Source organism: Etheostoma spectabile, chromosome 9, assembly GCF_008692095.1.
Source record: "Etheostoma spectabile isolate EspeVRDwgs_2016 chromosome 9, UIUC_Espe_1.0, whole genome shotgun sequence".
Classification (NCBI taxonomy): domain Eukaryota; kingdom Metazoa; phylum Chordata; class Actinopteri; order Perciformes; family Percidae; genus Etheostoma; species Etheostoma spectabile.
This window is the reverse complement of record NC_045741.1, coordinates 38436679-38461978: the sequence shown is the minus strand read 5'-3', so window position 1 is coordinate 38461978 and position 25300 is coordinate 38436679. Positions and strand designations below refer to the sequence as shown.

The 25300-nt window shown below is 40.2% G+C and overlaps 1 protein-coding gene across 1 annotated transcript; it reads left to right on the top strand.

Moving 5' to 3' along the window:
- Positions 1 to 1825: 1825 nt before the first annotated feature.
- On the top strand, positions 1826 to 24033 carry LOC116695040 (cytochrome P450 2J6-like). The gene is given in 11 exon segments (XM_032525078.1): positions 1826 to 2102; positions 13406 to 13427; positions 13430 to 13567; positions 13693 to 13842; positions 16539 to 16699; positions 20226 to 20402; positions 20502 to 20640; positions 20843 to 20964; positions 20966 to 21031; positions 22352 to 22493; positions 23824 to 24033. Coding segments are annotated over 11 exon segments (1494 nt in total). The 5' UTR covers positions 1826 to 1901; the 3' UTR covers positions 24000 to 24033.
- The last annotated feature ends 1267 nt before the right edge of the window (positions 24034 to 25300 follow it).

The window sequence follows — 25300 nt, the reverse complement described above, 5'->3', positions numbered from 1 at the left end:
GGCGTTTTTCCACTGCTGGTAACGGCTCGCCTCGGCTTGGCTCGGCTCGGCTCGCCTCGGCCCATTCTATGTTCGTTTTCCATTGCAGATTGCGTAAAGCCTGAGCGTGGCTGGTCACTATAGCAACGCGTGATGACGTAATTTTCAGCGCGACTCACAACAGCACGTCGGCTACTCGCCACAGCCAGAAGAAGTGTTTTGTTTCAAAAGAAGCTGAAGGAAGCAACAAAAATCACCGCTAAAAAAACGGGAGTTTGGGAATTCTGACGGAGTTCAGACGTCGACATGACGGTTGTTCGCCGACACAACAGGGTAAGTTAAGTTTCCTGGTAACGTTAGCTAACATTTGCATGTGTTCAGCGTCGCAGTCAGTATTTACTATATGCTATAAAGTACATGAACAACCATGATTACACACCAACATGACTGATGTGGACTGTTTGTGTTTTAGAGCATTCCCGCTTTGTAAAATCGCCGCCGCAGAACGTCTGGTGGGCGATGTCCGACTGGTGAAACCTCTGGTTCTGACTACTGGGCTTCGTATAATCTTTATGAGAGTCACGGACAGTCTTATGACAACGACTGGGATGCATCTGGGCCAGCAGAGCCGGGGGGGACACTGTCACAGGGTGCAGAGGAAGAAGATCGGGATGTTTGGGAGGGTTTGATGCGCTACTTGAAAAGCTAAATAAAAACTTTTGTTATATATATTGTCTTGTTTTTTAAAGTAACAGTGTGCAATATTGGAAACGACATGAAGCCGCTAGTAGCCCGAACAGTTGAAAAGTGAGAATAGTGCAGAGAGTAGATAATCTGTCGGTGTCCGGCTAGATTTGTTTTAAATGTCCCGTTTGTTCTGGACACACACTCCGCACTCGTTTGCTAACAACGCAGTCATGAGTGACGATTCTCTCCGACCAACCAGCAGTCTGCAGGTAACCACGTCACCTTTTGGGATCGCCTCGGCTCGCTTGGAACCTCGACTGAGGTAGTACTAAAAAAAGTACCTGGTAGCAGGTCCCAGGGACTTTTTTTTGTAATGGAAAACCAAAAAAAGCGAGTAGAGCCGTGGCGAGTCGAGTAGATACCACGCAGTGGAAAACCGCCACAAGAAACTGGATCACAACACTCCAGTTCTGAAGTCTTTACCTTGGCTTCCTGTGTCTCAGAAAATCGATTTCAAAGTACTTTTGCTAGTTTATAAATCACTCAATGGTATAGGGCCAAAATACATTTCTGATCTGCTGCTACACTATGAACCACCCAGACCTCTCAGGTCATCTGGGACAGGTCTGCTTTCTGTCCCCAGAGTCAGAACTAAACAGGGTGAAGCAGCTTTCAGTTTCTATGCTCCTCATATCTGGAACAAACTCCCAGAAACCTGCAGATCCGCTGCTACTCTCAGTTCTTTTAAATCAAGGCTGAAGGCCTTTCTTTTTGATGTTGCCTTTCTTTAAATGACTATTCATTTCTTTAATGTTTAATTTCTTATGCTGCACTGTAACTTTTATTCTTGTGTTTTATGTGTTAATATTCTTATTTTTAACTGTTTATTCACATGTTTAATCTGTTTTTATTTTTTAACTGTTTTTTAACTGATTTTATGTAAAGCACTTTGAATTGCCCTGTTGCTGAAATGCGCTATACAAATAAAGCTGCTTGCCTTGCCTTGCCTTGCCTACAAATTAATGCATCTATAGTTAAAATCCAAGGATTTCAATCATGAAATTGGCCATTCTGCATTACTAGGCTACGTTGAGTATCTGATGCAGGACGTGCTTTTATTTTGAAGGTCACAGAAATGCAAAAAGGAAGTTGTCCTATTTTTTTGATAAATCATAACAACCCCGATAGATATACTATAAGCGCCGTAGAATAAACAAGCTAGCATAAGTTAACAAATGGACACAATACAAAGTGTACTCGGCTTGGAGTGGATAGGCGGCAGGAGTATTTTGATATTTCTGTTTGTTTTTCTGTTGTTGGCTGATGTTTTGAAGAACAGGGTGTCGCCAAACTTTCCACCAGGACCGTGGGCTCTTCCTTTTATTGGAGACCTTCATCGTGTTGATTCCACACGACTCCACCTGCAGATCAGAGAGGTATGCACCAGCAGGCTCGTTCAAGATGAGCCAGGTCCGCGCAGTTGCATGCCACCCATGCTAACAATGTTTGGTTCCCTGAAGGTTAGGTTTGGTTGTGTTTAAGTTTCCTTAACGATCTGGGAACGTTAGTTTTTGGTTACATCAAACGTTCTCAGAACGTTCCCCTAACGTTATCCTAACGTTGCAACCTTTAGATAACGTTCCCCTAACGTAATCTTAACGTTGCAATCATTAGAGAACGTTCCCCTAACGTTATCTAAACATTGCAACCTTTAGAGAACGTTCCTCTAACGTTCTTTTTCACATTCCCCTAACCTTTAACATTTTTTGACAACCATATACCAATTGTATCATTACTTTAAATTTAGCAGGAATTAATGAAGAGGCAAACTTGATGGGATTTAAAACTTTAATATACAATATAAAATAAACATATATACAATAATCAGAATCAGCTTTATTGGCAATATAGACACATAATGGTGCAAATGTAGTGTGCAAGATGTATATTGAAATGATACATTTTAATTATTGTAACATGTAACACTGGACTATAGTCGCATTCATATGGATAGGTGTCCGTTATGTTTACGGTAACGCATTAACAATTATTCAACTAGCTATACGATAGCACACAGAACAACAAGGTGAATACGTTAGGTGTCAGCTATGTTAACGTAACAAATTAAATATTATTCAACTACGCAATATCACACAGAACTACCAGTGGATTAGGGCTGTACGATAATGGCCAAAATGATAATCACGATTATTTTGATCAAAATTTTGATCACGATTATTCTCACGATTATTTGTTGATTTTAACCAAAACAAATTTTATTGACACATAGGCCATTTATAACTTGCTATAGGGAGTGTGATGAACGCTACTCACAGAGCGACGGCTGACTCATCATGAATGAGTCCGGCACGGGTCGAACGGCGGATACACACGTTGTGTGTATGAAACGTCTGTATTGTCACTGCGCTGCATTTTTATGAACTATGATATTCTGGCCATGGGTCACATCTCTGGCCCAGGTCCAGCAGGCTCCGTCTGTTACTCTACCAACTGAAGTTAGTTGCATTCAATAACTTGTTCTGTGTTCTTAGACGTGGCGGCCGCAATAGCAGAGTTACCATGGTAACACTGGTACAAATACAGGTTTGCCCCTCATACTTAACAATACACAGCTGTGTTAATAAAAAATTAAAACTGTGGCCAAATGTCAGAAGTGTGGACCGGCGCCCGCTGTGTGGCGGGGCTGTGCGGAGAGTAAAAGGAGAGAGAGTAGAGGAGAGAGGCTTTACAGACGAAATGGGTCATGTAACGCAAAATTAAACCAAATCCATATAAACAACATTGCAGCGGATACGTTGACATTAGGTGCACCGGTGCGACCTAGAGGATTTAACGGCTAACAGACGCTACACCGACTAGCACTGCTCACTGCTGTTGTCTGAAAACAACAGACAGGACAAAATGTTGCGTTTACTTGAAAACTGGTAAACCTTGAGACCGACGGCTATCTGTTGAATTTTCCTCCCGCTACTCTGTCCTCTGTGACTGTCTACATCTAGAAACTAAGCTGCACGGTGTGCAGTGAACTACTCTGACTGGCTCATGATCAGACAGTGGTTTAAGGAGCGGTAGATGGGCTATTTAAAAAAAAGAAATTGCTCGATCACGCAAATTTGATCGTGGGAAGTCAAAATCGTGATCGTGATTAAAATTTGATTAATTATGCAGCCGTTGAAAAGCCTCTCAGACCTGGGGCCTGTTGCACGAAACCAGGATAAAGGATTAAGCCGGGATAATCAAGTTATCCTGGATGAATTTAGCTTTGACTTGGTTGCACGAAACCAGGTTAAATTAAACCCAGCCAAGTGACCATGGGGATTTATTCTTTGCGGCTAGCCTGGTCCAGAGCAGGCTAACAGGCTATTAATCTTGGAGTCTCATGTGTTAAATCAGATGCCGGCCTTATCCGACATAAACGTGTTGAACAGTTATTCTGTTGTGAATATTTTTTTCTTTATTTTGATTAACATGCATTACTTGTCACTATTGTTGTCACGAGTTTGATTTAAACCCTACAATAGCAGTTGTTTTGATGGTTAGAAATGGTTGCTCTGGCACCCAGATGCGGAGTGGCAATCGGGAGAGTCGGGACTTTACCCGGTGGGACGGTAGTGTGTCGAGGCCGCCTGGCGTGCGGCCGCTGCCCGGTGGCAGACCTGCACATCGCATCACTGTCCACTCTCTCTGTAAAAGTAGAGATGAGCAGCGCGGCGTCTGTAGTCTCAGCTTCAGGTTTATAAAGGACGCTCCGGAGACAATGCGGCGATATTCCAAGATGACATTAATGCCAGACTGGTCAGAGACCAATACATTCATGATTTCATTTTCTTGTTGCTTATCCTTCTCTTATAAAAGTTATACTCCTTAATATGTAGGCCTAATGTTTTTTATTATAGCTTACTTTGGTTTCATAACCTTCTCAATTAGTCTCACATCCCTGGACCAATAACGTGGTCTATATACGTATATAGTGTAGTTTACATTCATCACACCAGGAACACCACAATGCTTCTTAATCTTTTTATTTTGGTGATGTCACTTGTCAAAAGAATAAAAAGCATGAATATTGTTTTACATACAGTATATGCCTACAGCATGTATTGAAGTCCCTTACTTCCTTCTCTAGTTTTTGTCCCTTTCTGATTGTTCTGTATGAACATTAATTGTACAAAGAATTAGACATAGCTTATAGAGATTTGTGGATAAATTTGTGAAACATGTTCTCATGTTGTAAATAAGGGCTTTTAAATTAAGTCCTTAGGATACATTTCCCGTAGAACATTAATTCCCTCTGCTCACTTTCAAGGCAAAGTAGGCAAAATAATAATACATTTGATTTATCACTTTTCTCAATTTTAACTTGTCTCCTGCTAGTTGTACTACAGCACTTACTTTAAAAAAATAAGCATATTTGCCAGATGGCGCCGCAGATGGCCGCCCTTTGGATTACGCTCCATTTTGCTTTTCGTGTTTTTGTTCATTATCTCTGTTTTCCACCAACACTCTCTGGTAACATTTACTAGAGAGGAGCTCTTAAATATTAGACTTTCAACTCCTCATATTATTCCACTGCTCTTTTCCAAACCTGGAACTTTCATGGAGTTATTAGTTGGAGGCGCAGCAGCTCTCTATGGGATCCACCAAATTGCGTTGTGGAGCTCACGGGGAAGGCAAAGGGAGGCGGAGTCTATCTCTACATAAACGAAGGTTGGTGTACAGATGTCACAGTGCTGAAAAAATCATGTAACCCCACTCAGTCACTATTCATAAACTGCAAACCCTTTTATTTACCGCCGGAGTTTTCCTCGTCCATTCTGGTCCACATTCCACCTCAGGCCTGTGTTAATGAGGCGTTACTGCACCTGGCCGACCAGATTACTAATGTTGAGAAAAAACATCCTGACTCCCTGCTCATTGTCCTTGGGGACTTCAACAGAGCAAACCTCAGCCATGAACTTCCAAAGTATAGACAGCATATTAAGTGTCCCACCAGGGACACTAACATACTGGACCACTGCTATACTACATAAAAGGACGCCTATCGCTCTGTCCCACGTGCAGCTTTGGGACTCTCTGGTCAATGTCTGGTTCATCTTGTCCTGACATACAGGCAGAAACTAAAATCTGTTAAACCTGTTGTAAAGAAGGTGAAAAGATGGACCAACGAGTCAAAGCTGGATTTACAGGCCTGCTTTGACTGTACTGATTGGAGTGTTTTTGAGGCTGCAGCCACTGATCTGGACGAACTAACTGTTACTGGGACATCTTACATCAGCTTTAGTGAGGACAGGTGTGTGCTGACTAAAACCTGCTGCACATACAACAACCAAAAACCCTGGTTCACAGCAAGACTCAGGCAGCTCCGTCAGTCAAAAGAGGCCTTTAGAAGTGGGGACAGAGTCCTGAATAACCAGGCCAGGAACACACTTACCAAAGAGATCAAAGCAGCTAAGAGGAGCTATGCTAATCAGCTGGAAAACTGCTTTACAAACAATGATCCTCGGTCAGTGTGGAGAGGCCTGCAGACACTCACAAACTACAGGAGACCATCCCCCAACACTGCTGGCTCTCAACGACTGGCTGACGAGCTGAACAGGTTCTACTGTAGGTTTGAAAAGCCCACAGTCACGCCCTTCCCCCACGCCAACTCACCAACTCCTCCTTCAGTCAGTCACCTTCCCCACCCTTACGCTGTCACCTCCCCCCCCCCCCCCCGAAACCTCACCTGCACTCACAATCTGTGAAGTGGATGTGCGCCAGCTCTTCCAGAGGCAGAAGACCATAAAGGCTCCTGGCTCAGACAGTGTGTCACCATTCTGCCTGAAAATCTGTGCAGACCAGCTGGCCCCCATCTTCACTCAGATCTCTGGAGCTATCTTAAGTTCCCTCCTACTTCAATTGCTCCACAATCATCCCAGTCCCCAAAAACCCCTCCATCTCTGGACTAAATGACTACAGGCCTGTCGCCCTGACATCTGTAGTCATGAAGTCCTTTGAAAGACTAGTGTTGGCCCACCTGAAGGACATCACAGTCCCCTTGCTGGACAACCTGTTCCAGCTTCTCCCCTCTGGTAGGCGCTACAGAGCGCTGCACGCCAAAACCAACAGACTCAGGAACAGTTTCTACCCACAAGCCATCTCTCTGATGAATAGCTGATTTCTTACCCACAGTGTCAGGTTAAATTCTGGTCAATAACCCAGCAACACTTTCTAACAGCACCTGTTTACTGGTTCCACTTATTATTCATCGTTCTCATTCTTATATCTCACTTATTTGTTATTTATTCATCATTCTCATTCCCTATTCCAGAACAGTTCATAACGTTCATACTGTTCATATTGTAATGCAATAATGTAATACTATTTATCCTAGTACCCTTTGCACTATGCTGCACATTTAAATAATTTTTATTGAAGTCATCATTGCACTCATACCTTTATATTGTTTCTGTTTAGAGTATGTATATATTAGTGTGTATATATTGTTTGGTTGTTTTGTATGTGTAAGCATATTGTGAGCAACGATGCTCCAAAGAAAAATTCCTCCTATGAGTCCTCATACCTGGCAAATAAAGCTGATTCTGATTCTGATACGCTTGTTGTTTGTAGAAGCACTCCTCGCAGTATCAAACAGAAATAACACAGCTGATAAAGAACTTCATGCATTTTTTCAACTACGCAGTCGATCACTTGTTCCTCAAAAGGAATCTATGCACAAGGGATGCTGTTTAACCTGTTGGGTTAACCTTTGCAGGGTAAATTAAAGTCCCGTATTATAAGCTTTCCCGTCTTACACCCGCTCAAAGCGCTTTACATACAGGACCACCATTCAAACATCATAAATGTGCCGGGCTGCCATACAAGGGGCACCTGCTCCGAAAAATTCATAACTTCACCTCCGATGGCGCACGGGGCATCCCGGGGTTTAGGTTTGCCAAGGAACTCGCAATGCTGCAGGGGCAGGGACGAACCAAAACCTTCCGATGAGGGAAACCTACCCGAGCCCAGCCGCCCGAGGATAGCGGTGTAGAACACCAATTGGTTTTTTTTCTCTCTACTGACAGCACCCAATTTCAAACAACAGAGCCAAGGGTTAGAATCGACCAGAATTCTCCTTTTTTCGATCCATATAGTTGGTAATACTTACTGTACTGTGATTCCACGACTGTCCTGTACACTGTCCTGTGACAACATAAACACTCCTTGTGACAGTACTCTTCATTGCTGGGGATCCACTCAGCAACAGTTTCAGCTGTTGTGTGGTTAAGTTGCGTGGATGACTTTCATGAAGACAATCTCATCTGTGTTTTCCACTATTATAGCTCTATTGGTGCAGAGGCTTCTAAAATCATAATTACTGAATAGGGCCTCGAGTGCACCTTGAAACACCAAATAATGCGGGCGTCACAAGGATTCAAAAACAAGGGAAGAGGTGATTAATAGGGATGAGCGTGTACAGCATTATCTGTGTCTGTATCTGTATCTGTTTACCACATGAACTATCTGTATCCGTATCTGTACTCGGACTGGGCGGGAAGTGGGTCGGGTTGTCTTGAAATGGGCGGGGCTTTAATCAGAGATGGGAAGTAACAAAGTACAAATACTTCGTTACTGTACTCAAGTAGATTTTTCAGATATTTTTCTTTACTATTTATTTTTGTGTTGACTTTTTACTTCTACTCCTTACATTTTAACACATATCGGTACTTTCTACTCCTTACATTTTACAAAATTGGCTCGTTACTTTCGTTTTGTACAAGAGGTTGTTATGTCAGAAAATAGCGCCGACACGCGCCTCACACCGCGAGCGGGTGCGCGCGCAGCACGGAGAAAAAAGTGAGAGAAATGAAAAGGAGACTAGCTGTCCGGAGGATAATCAGTTGAGATTGTGTGTGTGCCTCTTTGAGAACTGTAAGTCGTATAACTCATGTTGTCAGTTCACTTAAGACTGTTATTGGTCTGTAGTTCTTCACATTTAAAGTAAGGTAGCTGGTGGTTTTGGTGTGTTCTTCACCTGTTCACCAACTTCAGATACTGTAATTCAATTGACAAGTGGATAGAAATTTAGCCAGAGAGAAGTTGTCTCCGTCCGTGTTTTAACAGACACTTGTGGGGCACAATTGGAAACCAGAATCAGCTTTAATACAGTCCTAATCTAGTTCTCAACTTTCACATAATTTCACTGGAGTTATCCTTATTATTTACGTCATCAATACCATATTCAATCTAAATAGATGGGAATATATCTACTGTAGGCCTGCGTTGCATTTGACGCAACTCAGCAGATTCAGCATTTTGCAATAATTCACAGCAAATCATTGCGGCTTGATGGCGCTAACGTTAACACATAGCCTAGCAGTATGGAGGGCAACATGATTGAAAATGAAGAAAACTTTTTGTCAGAGATTTGTCAGACAAGCAGCAAGACATTCCCATCATCCTCGGCCTTAACAGAGAGAGCTGTTTGAGACAGTAGGCATCAAAAAGGACTCCTGGCCAATGTGCTGGGGAACTTCTTAATGTCTGTTTAGTCATTCATATTTTAATCCTTTACTTTCTTTCCAGAAGCCATATTTGAGCACACACACATACATGTAGATTCATTTAAATGTTAAGGGGAAGATTAAAAAAACAGAAACTGGATCTGTGAATTCTCACAGAATCACCACTGAATTCATATCTTGCTACTCAGTCAGAATCCTATTGAACTGGAGTCCCAGTTTCTGTCATCATAACCATTATGTTATGTTTTAGGCCTATTGGCACACATCCATTTAAAATGTAGCCATTGCAATATAAAGACTGTGTTCTCCATGTCCACTGAAGTTCCTCAGCGTGCTCTCTAGTAACATTTGTGTGCTCCAGGTAGCTTTGCATAAAACATTGTTGTCATTCGCAAGGCTACTTTTACTTTTATACTTTAAGTAAATTTCCAAGCCTGTACTTTGTTACTTTTACTTAAGTAAAGAAGTTTAGTCAGTACTTCCACTTTTACCAGAGTATTTTTTAACACAAGAATCCGTACTTCTACTTAAGTACGGAAAGTGAGTACTTTTGCCATCTCTGGCTTTAACCAGCATGTTTTTTAAGCATGCAATTGATATGAGTTTATCAGAAATTGTTATATTTATTGCTGATTAGAAAACTACATGACAGCATCAGCATCGAGCTTCAGATCAATAGTGTTGTCATGGTAACAAACAAACTATATACACAACAAGTTTTGCAACAATGAATACAACACATGCGGTTGAAATTATGAAGCAAAATGTAATGAACAAGAGTTATCATGCTCAACTTGCTGTGACTATCAGAGAACAAAGCGCGGTCAGCGGAGGAGTTTTATTCAATCCGAGTACAGATATTGACTCGTATTACTCGTATAATACTTGTACTCGGCAAAAGGGCTTTGTCCGTACCGGATACTCGTTTCAGCCGGGTACTCGGATCATCCCTAATGATTAATATAGCCCAACATAACAATAATAATAAATTGTCTGTTTCTTTGAAGACCTTGTAGCATTTGCAATCGATAACAAAGCTGTTGTGACACTTTATACTTTTCTCTCGCAGTATGATGTTCCTTTGGTGTTGCTTCCTCTCTTTGAGCCTCTTTGCTACCTGTGGCTGTTTTCCCGATCTCACATGCCGTTTTTATTCTTTGCATGTAACTCTCAAACACAAGTGCACTGCAAGCCTCCAGACATCCAAATCGCCTTGCTTCTGCTGTGACATGCAGCGTCAAAGTCAGAGGCCAGAGAAGCAACTGCACCCACTTGTTCCTCCCTGTCCTCTTCCGTCTCTTCTGAGTTGCTTCTGTCCCCTTGTTCTGTAACCTCTAAGTCAGAAACAACATTGCCATGTCTCCATTGCTGCTCCATTGTCTCGTTCCTCCTCTTCCATCTTTTCACTTTGTTGTTGGCTGACAGTCAGCAGTGTCCTTTGAGCAAGCTTCCATCAACGAGTGTACTGGTGTCTTGCAACCTGTTAATTCTTGAATGGTCTAAGCAAGTAAGGGAAAAAAAATAGCGAGAAGCAAAATTCAATTCAATTCAATTTTATTTATAGTATCAATTCATAACAAGTGTTATCTCAAGACACCTTGCAGATAGAGTAGGTCTAGAACACACTCCATAATTTACAAGGACCCAGCAGTTCTAGTAGTTTTTCCAGAGCATGCAACAGTGCAACAGTGGCGAGGAAAAACTTTGTCGTGTAGATCTTGGTGGTGCGCACCACTCTATTTTTTAAGCGGCGCATGACAAAGCAGAAACAGGAAACTCAGGAGCTCGAGGGTAACCGGATGCCAGGACTCTCAGAGTGACTGCATGCAAGTCTCTCTTGTAAACTTACTGGGTTAAGATCTAAGTTCTTTTATGGTAAACGAAAGGCTTGATTCAACAAAGTAGGTCATAGAATCAAATCGAAGCATTGATGTCAATGCTGCTGCCAGTTCTGCCGTTGTTTACCTGTTTTTTCTTCTAGTCCGTAGAAATAGCAATGTCGGTAGCTTTGTTCATTAGCAACATCTCTGTTCAGGAGAAGACTGCAGTTAACCCTTGTGTTGTCTTCCCGTCAACCGTGCAACTTTTTGTTTTTCAGGGTCAAAATTGAAACCTTTTGTTCAACGTTTTGGTTGTCTTGTTCAAAACCTTTGTTGCTTTTCCCCCTGGTGTTTTTGTCTATTTTTTCTGCACCTTTTGACATTTTTGTGTTGGTTTTTTTTCCCACGTTTTTGAAGCTTTTTTTGGACATTTTTGTCATTTTGTTCAATGGTCTTTCATAAAAAAGTTTTTTTTGAATGCTAAAAAGGCAACTTAAAAGAAAATCTAACTCCCAGCAGTGTGTCGTTATCCCTTTCAATTTTTTTTTAATTATGTCCTAAGAAAAGTGGATTTTGAGGGGTATTGCTCCATAGAGTCTCATTCATTCTGCACTTGCCTGCGATCACCCCCATTGGAACTCTGGTGGAACCGCAACCAGCTCAGAATCCGGAAGTATCAAGAGAGTGGAAGTTCTTTCCAAGGAGCTCAGCAAGCATCCACAAACCGTTAGCCTTCCATTGACTGCCATTCATTTTGGCTCAACTTTGACAGCTAATAACTTTACATCTGAAACATTTAAAGACTCTATTTGCCGTAGCAGATGTTTTGGTAAAAATAGGCACGCAACTTACTCTCTCATAGTAAAGGCATTACCGAACAGTACAGGATAAGCTCACAGGCATTTTGGACTTACATTAGCTGTCTTGGTTTAATTACTAATGTTAACCAGCATTTTAGCTAGCAATAATTAGCCTGTGCTCATGTTATCTCCTTACACATACTAGGCCTGCATGATTCGGGGAAAAATATGAATCATCATTTTTTATCTTAGAATTGATATCACGATACTCTACCACGATTCTTTTCATACAAAGTGTAATGTTTTTTTGCACACATGAACCATGACACAACACAACAAGTTGGCAGTACCAAACATAGATTTGTTTTGGCACCTAGAGCACATTGTGCATCACCACAAGCCTGAAAACATAGAGGCTTCAATGAAGAGAAGGGAGAGCATTGCAGTTCTTGGGAGCGCTTTAAAACCTATTTCATATAGTCTATGTTTAAAACTCGAAGAAGAAAGTAGTAGCGTTTGTGACGCAGTCAGCTCGTAAAGTTAATTAGCATCCAAGTCATTAAAAAAACTAACAAAAAATAAATAAATACATAAAAATCTAAATTATTTAAAAATTAAATTGTGAATCTCGTGATTCAAGTGATTCAAGTGATCTCGTGAATTGAGATCATGATATTTTTTAGGCCTATGTGGCTATTTGATATGATTCATTCACCAATCAATTGAGAGGCTAGTAAAATGTTAACAGTCACTGGCCATTTGGCTGGTGGACAAAAAAGACAATTTTGCACCCACATCCAAACGTCTGACAGACTTGTTGCTACTGCCGAAGTGCGAGAGCGGCGCCGTATATCAGGTACTGGTTACATCATTACATGGTACAAGGTACATTTGTTCTGCAGCAAGAAAGAATGTAGCATGGCACAACTTTTAAAAAATACTAAACACCATTCTAAAACTGATAGAAGTACATAAAATCTAATACAAATTGTCAGGGCTCTACCAATCAGGACGTCAGACAGAGAAATACATATGTGAAGTAAAATAATTTAAATTAATTTTCTCTCAAATCAAGATAAAAGCAGGTTTAAACCCCAACTAAATAATGCTCCTTTTATATTTATGCAAATGGTTTAGTGACAGCATCAATGGGAGTTGTCATTTAAAATAGAGGTAGCTATCCTCTATAACTGTCTGGTATACAGGAACGCTGGGTAAAGTTCTGCCTCCCCAATCAGCCAACTGGACTGTTTACTATTTACAATTTCTCTCCTTTAAGGATGCATGACTAAACTATGACACCAAGGAACAGGACTGACTCAATAAAGCACAAAAAATAGTGATTATGGTTCCAATTTTGTATTTCCAAATAGTTTTTCAAGTCATCGGGTACAATTCATGCCTTCATGTTTCATATCCCAATAAAGCAGGGGTAAAATATATTGCAATGTCCATTTTGTTTAACATGCAGCGCTAACAGTGAGCCACATCAGCCAGGTGCATGTTTCTGCAGTAGCCCTCTAAAGCTAGACTGATTTATTTGTTGTTGACATCCTCAGAATGTATGTCGACTCAAGTGTCTTTCTGTATTCAGTTTGCAGAGAAATATGGAAACATTTTAGCCTTCGACTCTTTGGTGGAAGGATTGTGGTCCTCAATGGCTACAAGCTTGTGAGAGAGGCCTTGGTCCAAAGAGGAGAGGACTACATGGATCGTCCTGCCATACCGTTGTTTCACGCTTTAGTTGGAAATAAAGGTAATGTGTATTACATTTTGTTCAAAAGTTTTTTTTGGCATCAGACTGGCATAGTAGCATTTAGCTAGTTGTTAGTTAAACCTGTTTCCAGTTACTTCTCCAATGCTGTTTTGTGTTTCTGATAGGTCTGGTGGTATCAAATGGAAATCAATGGAAGGAGCAGAGGAGATTTGCTCTTCGTACGCTCAGAAACTTTGGTTTGGGCAAGAAGTCACTGGAGCCATCCATCCAGCAGGAGTGCCATTTCCTCACTGAGGCATATGCCCTTCAACAAGGCACTAAATAAATTTGGCTTTTCATCAAACTACTAATCAGCTAATGCTTCTTATACCATGGTCTGAGTGAATACTAAATTCTGATTGACTGCAAGGCGTCCATAGAAAGTGATATAAGACACAGTATTAAGAAGTTCACTTGAAACTGACATAAACTGGCTAAATTAAATATAATAATTTTTATACATTGACATTTCTTTTAAAAATGATTTGACAAATGACAATGGTATAAGCACGTAATGCCCTTCAAAGTGTCCATTATCAGGTGATTGATGACCTCCACGTTCATTAATTCATGATAGTAGCCCCTCTTCTGGCATTAACCCTTACTTACTGTATATCAACAACGTTTAATTTCCAGGATTGTTCAGTTGATGCCAAAAATTCCGCCAGATGTCCCTCATTTAGGCCGGATGTCCATCACCTTCCATTTTTTTTCTGTTGGCGTTCTGAACTCCGGTCAATTTATGAGTACTAAGGTTACCTGCTCCTCAGATCTCTGCATGGTGAATCCAGACAGCTAGCTAAACTATCTGTCCAATCTGAGTTTCCTGTTAAATTAAAATAACTTCTAAACATACACATGTTCCACCAAAACAAGTTCTTTGCTGAGGCTATTATGCAGAAGCACGGTTGCTTTGTCCGGTGCTTAGCACCGCCCAAGACGATTGTGATTTGTTTAAAGAAATGCCAATAACCAGAGCACATTTTTCTGCCATCCTGGAATGCTGTGGACTAGACAGACCCTCCTTCGCAGCAATGTGGAGAAGGGTCTTGCTATGCTATATAACCCTTACTTTAAGCTAACTCTCACCAAAATGCAACCTAGAGTCTTTTTGTGAATGTACCCAAGTCAAACTCTTGTTTAAAAGTATAATTAGGACGGAAACGCCCCTTTTAAGATTTACCGTATTCTCGTTTCGGTCAAATAGCCTTTTGAATGGGAGAGCTAGGGGTACTACTTTGATAGCATAAAAATCCTAATTTTAAAACACAAAGAAGGCTCAGTCAAAACATGAAACTTTGCTATCACCAGGGGCTCTACATATGAACTTGAGCACTGAGAAAATGTTCTGTTTACACAGAGTTTACTAAAAAGGAAGATTTTGAAAGACTCACTTTAGCAGTTGGTACTATCTGCCATCTTGTCAGTCAAAAGTGTCGAATGCAAATGAACGGACTCCATAGGAGGACATGTCATTCTTATATGAGGCTCCTTTTTGGTCAATATTATTTTTCACTAACGACAAAACAACTAATTATCCGTGCATTTATAGAGAGCCGAAGTCACGCTCCTTCCTGTGGAACTCATGGGACCTTAATTTGTAAATCAAATGTGAACGGGGACAGGCAAATTATTTTTTGATCCTGTTTGAATTGAGCCATGGATTACAAAATTATCTTTAAAATTGAGTAACCTCGTATTTGTAATTCATGGCTCAATTAAGGTCCCATAGACCGTAAGTAGAAGGGCGTAACTTTGGCTCTCTAAGTTTCAGGAGCTTTCCATCTTTACTTCCTCTCTGTTTCGTTGCATTCAGAGATTGACTATTTTTGTCTGGCTAGACCGTAAAAACAAACAGCTACAGTGAGTAGTGATACTTCTAGCAAAGTTTCATGTTGTGCTGAGCCTTCTTAGTTTTTTAAAAATAGTGATTTTTTTTGATGTTATCACAGTAGTACTGCTAGCTCTCCCATTCAAAATGCCATTTGACTGAAAACAAGAATACGGTGAATCTTAGAATTTGTGTTTCTGTCCTAATTATGCTTTTAAACGATAGTTTGACTCTGGTACATTCACAAAAAAGATCCTAGTTTGCATTTTGGTGAGTGTTTTACGCTTTAACTAGTTAAAGGGCAATACGCTTTTTCTTTTTGTCATGACACACACACATTTTTTTATGATTCTTGACTAAAATGCAACTTAAAGTGCTTTAGTATTGCATTAAAAATACAGAAAAATAAATAGGGGGGAAAAACATGAAAAATGCAATAAAAAGGCAAGTTGTAAAAGTGGGAAGAAGATATAAAAACTTACTATAAGTAGAACTAAAAGTACAAGTAGCCTAATACTATGTCAATGTAGAAATACAAAAAAGTCCTCTGTTTATTGAAGTAAAATGTTAAGTGTTAGCATCAAATTATTGGTATATTACTACTTTAAGTACTTCAAGTAAGAGAAAAGTATTCATTATGCAGAATGACATGGTTTCAGATTTGATTTCAGACCATGTGTTTTTATCTTTAGCCTTGCAACACAGAAGCATGCACCCCCAGCCTAGTGCATTGGACCATGCACCTTAAGGCCGTTACACACCAAGGCCGTGATGAATAAGCAACGTGAAAATGCAAAATAATTGTCTGCAAATATTTTGCCTTACACAGACTCCTGCACTTCTTCTTGTTCTTTTAATTCCTGCAAGTTCTGCACAATGTGATTGGTTGATTTCTTTATTTGCTAAAAAACAAAATGTTGCTTTATCCCGCTTAATATTCACGTTTGAAAGGACTGGTGATAAAAGCGGTTCGAAAAAATATATTGATGTGCAATTTAATTAAACAAAAAAAACATCCCTGGTGTGTAATGGCCTTTAGATCGTGTGCATGTGACTCTTTAGTTCCCTGCTTCATTATCAAAAAGACTTTGTCCTTTTCTGTTCTGTGTGTCTTATCTACATTTTCTCTTTATTTAACAGGCAAGCCTTTTAATGCCCAGTCACTGATAAACAGTGCTGTGTCCAACATCATCTGCTGCCTGGTGTTTGGGGATCGCTTTGAGTACACTGACAAGCAGCACCACATGATTCTTCAGACCTTCAATGAGTTACTGTACTTGGAGGGAGGTTTTTGGGCACAGGTGAGCCTCCTTTGTAAACGAGATGCAGCACACAGTAACCTTTTTTTTTTTAAATCAGGAATTATCCAGCCAGACCCCATAAGTCAAGAGTGTATGGAATTAAATAAAACAAACCTAAAAAATGAGAAATGAGAAACTGTGACACAAATGTGGGACCATTAGTGAAAGAAGCACTCAGACCCTTTTCTAAAGTAAAATTATTAGGGGTGTGACGAGATCTCGCGATATTAAACGTGACGAGATTTCTTGTCGGGGTTAAAAGTGTCTTGCGATATCATAGTGCGTTCCACTACTTCCAGAACTTTTTCTCTTAGTACATCCATGGGTCAAAGTTACAACCATGAGAACATCTGAGTATTTTCAGGCTCCATGACTGCTTTATGTACTTTTGAGCAATTCACATTGGAATGAACGGGTCTTTGCACCAAATGCTGTATGCATTCTCTTAATACATCCTTGGGTCAAAGTTGGAAACATGGCTGCCCCCTGTATCAATAGTTGTAAAAGCTGTAGTAACAAAGGTCTAAGCACTTTTGTCTTATTTGTGTCTCACTGTGTCTAGGTCATTCAATCAGGCATGTTAAAGGGGCCCTGCCACACAACACTGTTTTACTTGTATTTATTGAAAGATGTTCGGTCCATATGTGTTTGTGTTATGTGGTGAATATGAAAATAAACTGCTACCTCCTCTGTCAGCTCTAGCCATGGGAAAGAACTAAAAGGAGAAATCAGGCCAATTACAAAAGCTGGTCAGTCTGACTTCATGTTGGCTTAGCTCATTACTATTCATGAGCTCGCTGGGTAAAAGACATTGATTGCCAGGCTCTCATTGGCTAGTTGTTAGCCAATCAGAGTCAAGAAGCTTAGCTAGTTGAATATTAATAAGAACTGGCACAAATGGAGTCTTCCTGCAAGTTTTGTATACCACACTAGAATGGCTTGAAACAATGTAGGCAAGGCAAGGCAGCTTTATTTGTATAGCACATTTCAGCAGCAGGTTAATTCAAAGTGCTTTACATGAAAATGATTAAAAGAAAAATTCAAAAACAGTTAAAATATGAGAAGAAAGTTACCATTCAGTATGATAAATTAAACATCAAAGAACAGTAAAAAACTGCTTAAAATACAAAAACAGATAACATTATCCCACAAAAAATGTTACAGAGTCCATGGTAGAACTTCAGACATTACCACAAAGTAATGAAATACAAGTGGCATGGCACCTTTAAAGTTCTGTGGACATGTTGTTACGCTGTTTGTATGCACAAAAAACGGTGTAATGCGTTGTTCTGGTATTGCAACACACAGGGCTAGAGCAAATGTAATGAAATGAAAATCCGACTTGTAAATGGAACTCATTCAACTTGGGTGTGACATTATTCCCAGCACGACTTCCAAGTTCCAAGGTAGATGGACCGTACTATCAGTACACAAGTGCAGGGCAGCAGCCAGCATGACGGATGAGTCGGACTTTGACCTCAAAATTAGCATAGAAGATCCCCCCCACCCGTTCTCCAAAGTTGACTCAGAGTTAACTTTTGCAGAGCGATGGCAGACTAGAGGCTGCCTGTAAACCCCAGTGTTGGAACGTTAGAGAGTAACCCCCCCCCCCCCCCCCTCTCGGTTCACTGTGGCGCACAGATCGCTCTCTTTCTCTGTCCTTAAAATGAGTCAGGGAGCGGACAGCAAAACTTTATCTTACTTTTAATGATATTAAACAAAGAAAAATGTTCTCCGTTCGTCCTAGAATAGTCACAAACCAATAGTAGAGTAATCTACGCTTTCTTGTTTAATGCTGCAATTAATAAAATGCAGAGGAGGAGAGAAGAGAATTTGTCTCCACAAAAACAATTTGAGTGTTTGATGGTAACTGATTTGTACTTTAGAATATAAGCAATGTGAAACAATAGTAAAATAAGCTCTATTTCTCTCCCTGTCTACTGTATGACAAATTTAAGTACAAAACAAACAACTACTGCCAGAAAAGGCTTGGTTACGTTGTAACCTTGGTTCTCTAGGTGAAGAGACCATCTCTCCACCATACATATGGAATAAGTAACAATGTAACTGTTAACTATTCTTCCAGTCTTAATTCTTCAATTAAGTTTTTCTTTAAAATAGTGTTAAAATCTCATCTTGATCTTGGGAACCCAATCTCACGTCTAGTCTCGTCTCTCGAGTTGGGTGTCTCATCGCACCCCTAAAAATGATCAAGACAGAAGTAAAAACACTCTAAGAAAAAGTCCTGAATTTAAACGAGTAAAGTATAATCAGTCCAGATACCGATACAGTACAGATCCTCATAGTGGCATGTCAAACAATAATAGCACATTTTTCCTTGATAACAGTTACTGTGGCTTCCCCAAGTCTTCCCCACTCACATGCCTTGAGTTTTTGGCAACACACATCTACATTGATTATAGCACCCTCTAATGGCCGATCTTGGTCAAATTTACTACAGCTGCTCAGGGTGGAATGAATCCATCAGCTAAAGTTTTGCACAGCTAGCCTTTAATTTGGCCAAAATATGCTAAAGTTTTGCACAGCTAGCCTTTAATTGGCAATATGCTAAGTTTGCACGCTAGCCTATTGCAATACTAAGTTTTGCAAGCTAGCCTTAATTTGGCTGAGATATGCTAAGTTTTGTGTTTTGTAGCTAGCTACAAAATTGTGTTTGCTCGTAAATTGCGCATAGTTTAACCCAGCAAAATTCTTTTGGTAACATTTGGTCAATTCCATCTGCAGATTCTATGTGTCGAGTAGGAGGAGTTTGAAAAAGTTGGTTTTGCACATTGCGGCAAAATGTCTTAGTGGCCTATATCGAGAGAGTCAGCTGATTTTGAGGAGTGGGTGGATATATGGTTTTTGGATGTCCAACATATGGTTTTGGAGTTAGAGGGCCTGAAAAACGAAAAAGCTTTGCACATATTCCAGCATTAGAACTGATGAGAGCCTATATTCCTTTATTATGGTGCTATCTTGCGCTTCATTGTTATAAAGACAGGAAAACTGTTCGTCGCCAGACAGGAACTCAGTTTCCTGAATTAAAGCTGTTGATCATGGTAAACTGAGGAGGTCCGTTGGTGGGATCATGATGAAAGCGACCAATCAGATGATGGCCAGTGCCTTCTTGGTTTCCGCCACAAAATGTAAAAAGTGAGATTCATGCGGCTGTGCAGAAAGATTTTTATACAGGCAGGTGCCATTCTTTCCCTCTCTCTATGTTAAGTTTTACGCTTGCAGCTGCCAGTTCACTCTCGATTGTTGAATCAAAACTTTGGGACCAATAACAGTCAGACCTAAAGCTGCAACAGTTGGCAGTGACCATGACAGGGGATGCCCTCTACAGCAGTAACCTGCATAAAAAGAAACATACATTATACATCTTGTTATATATATGTGGTACACCATTAGAATACATTGAAAGAAAAAGAACAACTTAAAATATGTGAAAGGCAAGCATAGGCTAAAAGATAATCCTGAGTATATTGCCCCAAATGATCTGGTACCTGTCTTCATGCTCTAGGTTTATAACACGTTACCCTGGCTGATGAAGTGGCTGCCTGGACCACACCAGAAGATATTCACACTGACACAAAATATAATTGACTTCATACACATCAAGATCGAAGAACACAGAGAAAGCTTTGACCCTTCATCACAGAGAGACTACATCGACTGCTTCCTCACAGAGATGGGAGAGGTGATCGTTTTCATGCGTCTGTCTGTATTATGTTTGTTCTCTGTATTTAATGACATATGTCAACTCATACTAAAAATTGTCTCTCTGGGTTATTGATAGATGAAGGACAACGATTCTGGTTTTGACTTAAATAATTTAAAGATCTGCACTATGGACCTGTTTGGTGCTGGAACTGAAACCACTACCACTACTTTACACTGGGGACTGCTGTACATGATCTACTACCCTCACATTCAAGGTGTGTAGGTGTGCGTATGAGTAATATCTGTCCCACTCCATTCCTGCATGGTTTGTACGTGGCTTGACTCAATGTCTTTCAGAAGACTCTCACAGGTCTGGCCTGCATTGGGAGAGTAAGTGTGGGGGATGCACGTCAAATTCCCCTCAGCCATCTATGAGGTTCACAGATTCACATTGTTTCCTGTTTTCACTGTGTGCAGAGAGAGTCCAGGCTGAGATAGATACTGTTGTTGGCTCATCCAGACAGCCCTCTATGACGGACAAAGAAAAGATGCCCTATACTGATGCAGTCATCCATGAAATCCAGAGAATGGCCAACATCCGTTCCCCTAAATGTGGCTCGCATGACAAGCAAGGACACTGTGCTCGACAAGTACAAGCTTCCAAAGGTACACGTGATCAATTACTGTTTTCATGTGAGCATTTTGCCTCTTCTTCGTTTTCCAAGTTGGACTTTCTAGCAGCATAACATTTGGATGTGTTATTTCTTGGCAACCTACTAAAAACACATTTCCCACAAAGACTCAAACCATTCCCTTTAAACTATGTAAAGATAACTTTAATAAAAAATCTATCAATCAATCAATTTTTTTTATATAGCACTTACAGCAACCAGCCAGTATCCAAAGTGCTTATCAGAAACCAAGAGTAAAAACACACATCATACAATAGAAAGAGTGATCATAGAAAACAGTCAAATCAGAAAAGGTTAGAAAAAAACATAAGAATGAAATTGTCACACCACTGGTACGTATTAAAAGCAAGACTAAACAGAAACGTTCTGAGTTTGGACCTAAAATGAGCTACATCTGTAATAATAGAATATTGGGGGGGGGGGGCAATAGAAATATTAATAGAAATAGAGAATAGAAATATTTTACTGACATTGGAAACAACAATTGAGCAAATAATTCCTCCAATTTTGATTAATATATTTTTCCAATAATTATCGTTACCAACTGCTTTTTGAACTTTGTACATTTTACATATTAATTTTGGTTTATTGAAGGGCCCATATTATGCTTGTTTTCAGGGTCATAATTGTATTTTGAGGTTATACCAGAATAGGTTTACATGGTTTTCATTTTAACACCATATTTTTGTTGTCCTGCACATTGCAACGGATCCTGTTTTCACCCTGTGTTTAGGTCTCCTTTTCAGCTACAGAGTGAGACATCTCATTTCTTTACTATCTTTGTTGGGAGTCGCACATGCTCAGTAGCTAGGTAGTGGTAACATCAGCTAGCTGCTATTTTTCCAACTTTGGTCAGTCCAAGGCAGGTTTAGCTGGGAGACTAAATGAGGGCCACTTGTTGTGAAACAGGGACAGGAAGTTTTTTTTCTTTTGGAGATTATGGTCAACTAGTGTGTGTTGTACCAGTGTTTTGCCGTTGAGAACGAGTTAGCACGCCACGGTTAGCCACCTTGTCTCGGCTAGTGATGTAGAAAGCCGTGCTGATTTTGAGCTGCTCACCCTGAGACTGAAGGCAGAGGACATTCAGAAACCGTATCTCACTCAAAACAACATGGATAGTTTTTTCCCAAGTTTGTAGTCATGTGGAAGCACCAGAGACACAAAATAACTCAAAATCCCAGAAAAAGTGTTTTTTTCCCAATAATATGGGCACTTTAAAACAAGATGAAAAAGAAGAAATACGAAAAAGAGATATTGCTTTGATTAACCGTTTTCATCAATGGTCTTTCCTCAGGGCACCCTTGTCTTGCCCACACTGGTCTCGGTTCTACGTGATGAGTCGATGTGGGAAACTCCACACACATTCAACCCTCAACATTTTCTGGATGGGGACGGCAAATTTAGAAAGAGAGAAGCCTTCCTTCCTTTTTCAGCAGGTAAGTCAGACCCTCTAAAGTTCACTCATATGTTGCTAAAACCTTAAAGGGCATCACAGAAGTGAATAAAAACTCATTTGTCTCTTTAACTCTTGTTATGAATTGATACTATAAATAAAATTGAACTGAATTAACCATTTACTATAGATCGGAGGGAATCAGGTTTTTGTGTTCTTTGGTTGTTTCAAAGCTGCAGAAATAGATGGTCAAAGTAGGGCTGCACGATTAAGGCCAAAATGATAATCACGATTATTTTGATAAACATTTTGATCGCAATTATTCTCACAATTATTTGTTGATTTTAACCAAAACAAATTGTATTGTCACATAGGCTATTTATAACTGCGAGAGGGAGTGTGATGGACGCTACTCACAGAGAGACGGCTGACTCGTCATGAATGGGTCCAGCACGGGTCGAACGGCGGATACACACGGCGTGTGTATGAAACATCTGTATGTTCACTGCGCTGCATTTTTATGAACTATGATATTCTCGCAATGGGTCACATCTCTGGCCCAGGTCCTGGTCCAGGTCCAGGTCCAGCAGCCTCCGTCTCACACGCTGTTACTCTACCAACTGAAGTTAGTTGCATTCAAAAACTTCTTCTGTGTTCTTCGCCGTAGCGGCCGCGATAACAGTTACCCGCGGAAACACTGGTACAAATACAGGTTTGCCCCCTCATACTAAACAATAGACAGCTGTGTTAATAAAAAATAAAAACTGTAGACAAATGTCAGAAGTGTGGACCGGCGCTGTGTGGACGGGGCTGCGCGGAGAGTAAGAGGAGAGAGAGTAGAGGAGAGATCCAACACGGGCACGGCTTTACAGAAGAAATAGGTCATGTAACGCAAAATTAAACCATATACACATAAACAACATTGATGCGGATGCAAGGACATTAGCACCGGTGCGTCCTAGAGGAGCTAACAGCTAACCGACGCTACAAGCACCGACTAGCACTGCTCACTGCTGTTGTCTGAAAAACAGACGGGAAAAAATGTTGCGTTTACTGGTTAACTGGTAAACCTTGAGACCAACGCACAATCGACTGCTCTGTTGAGTTTTCCCCCCGTTACTCTGTCCTCTGTGACTGTCTAAATCTAGAAACTAAGCTGCACTGGGTGCAGGGAACTACTCTGACTGGCTCATGATCAGATGGTAGTAGCGGTAGATGCGCTATGCAAAAAACCCGGAGCTCGATCACACAAATTTGATCGTGGGAAGTCAAAATCGTGATCGCGATTAAAATTCAATTAATTGTGCAGCCCTAGGTCAAAGTGAATAAATATTGTGGGAATACAACTCATCTGCTGTATTGTGTATTCTCAGGGAAGCGTGTGTGTCTTGGGGAGCAGCTGGCCAGGATGGAGTTGTTCCTCTTTTTCACCTGCCTCCTTCAGAGATTTTCTTTCTCAGCACCTGCTGGAGAGCCGCCCACTCTGGAGTTTAAGTTAGGGGGCACTCTCTGTCCCAAACCTTACCGCCTCTGTGCCGTACCACGATAAACCACCAATGTCCCAAACTGTACCATCACAAACAAAAGAATCACTGTTTTCACTTTGATTTGAACTATCTACTGTTATTCTACATACATTACACATTGTTTTCTTTTCCTTACTCAGTAGGCCTTTTAGGCTTTTAAAAAAAAAGAAAAATCACTGTGATCTTACTTCCTATGGTCCTTACCACTGCATATTGGATTTGTCACATTAGCTTAAACGAGACGTGTATTTAATTACATGATACTGAGATTAAGTTTCTCATTTAGACCGCTGTGTGTTTACAGTCTGAGGTTTGGCAGGTAAGAAACAATCATATTGGAGAATAAAATGCAGCAATTGCTGTTTATCATCTGAGCATTAATATGGTATTCTTATTTCTATATTTTGCTTTATATTAATTGTGCCCATCATTACTGGAATTGTTGGGTCTTTGTAAAATATAGAGTGTGGTCTAGACCAAAGTGTCTAAAGATAACTCTTATGATTTGATACTATAAATAGAATTGAATTGAATTGAATCAATGTGTTCCAATATACAGTATATATTATAAGTCTAAAACATAGTTTTCTTTTTCTCTATCAATAGACTTTTTTGTTAAACATTTTATGTTATTGATGCAATCTACTCATATGCAGTTAAATCTTTTCCAGTTTAAAAAATCACTGATCTTAATTCAGACCACTGTGTGTTTATGTTCTCACTGTGGTTACAGGTTGAGGTTTGGCAGGGGAGGTAAACACATATTAGAGGACACCATGCACTCAGTCTCAGTGCTGTTTATCAACTTGAGCGTGTCTGATACCTGCCGATTTCGGAAATATAGAAATCTATTTTGCTGTATACTAAATGTTTCAGACTGGCTCTGGTGTGTGTTTGTGTGACAGAAAATGTCTTAAAATTGAAAATTTCACCTTTTTATTTATATATATTCTGAAAACAAGCAAACCTGAAACTTGAGGTCTCTTTTATCTTTACATTGACATGCACCTCATCTCACCTTCTGGGTTTTCCCTGTAAAGCTTTTGAAGTTAGAGATGGAAAATAAAGTGCAAAAGGAAATCACAAAAACTACGATAGCTTGAGAAAGTCTCAGTCTCTGCTTATTTCTCACACAGTCGACACTGAGGGACTATGAACATGAGCCAAAATGAGAAAAGATCGGGGTTGATTTTTATTTTATTTTGAAGGAACCTTTTTCAGACTAAGAGTGTAAGTTTGTTCTACCAACCTAACTACTTAAAAGGCAGGTGTATGTATTGTCAGTTCAGACAGGCTATTGTGGGTCCGGTTGCTAAGTGTAGCC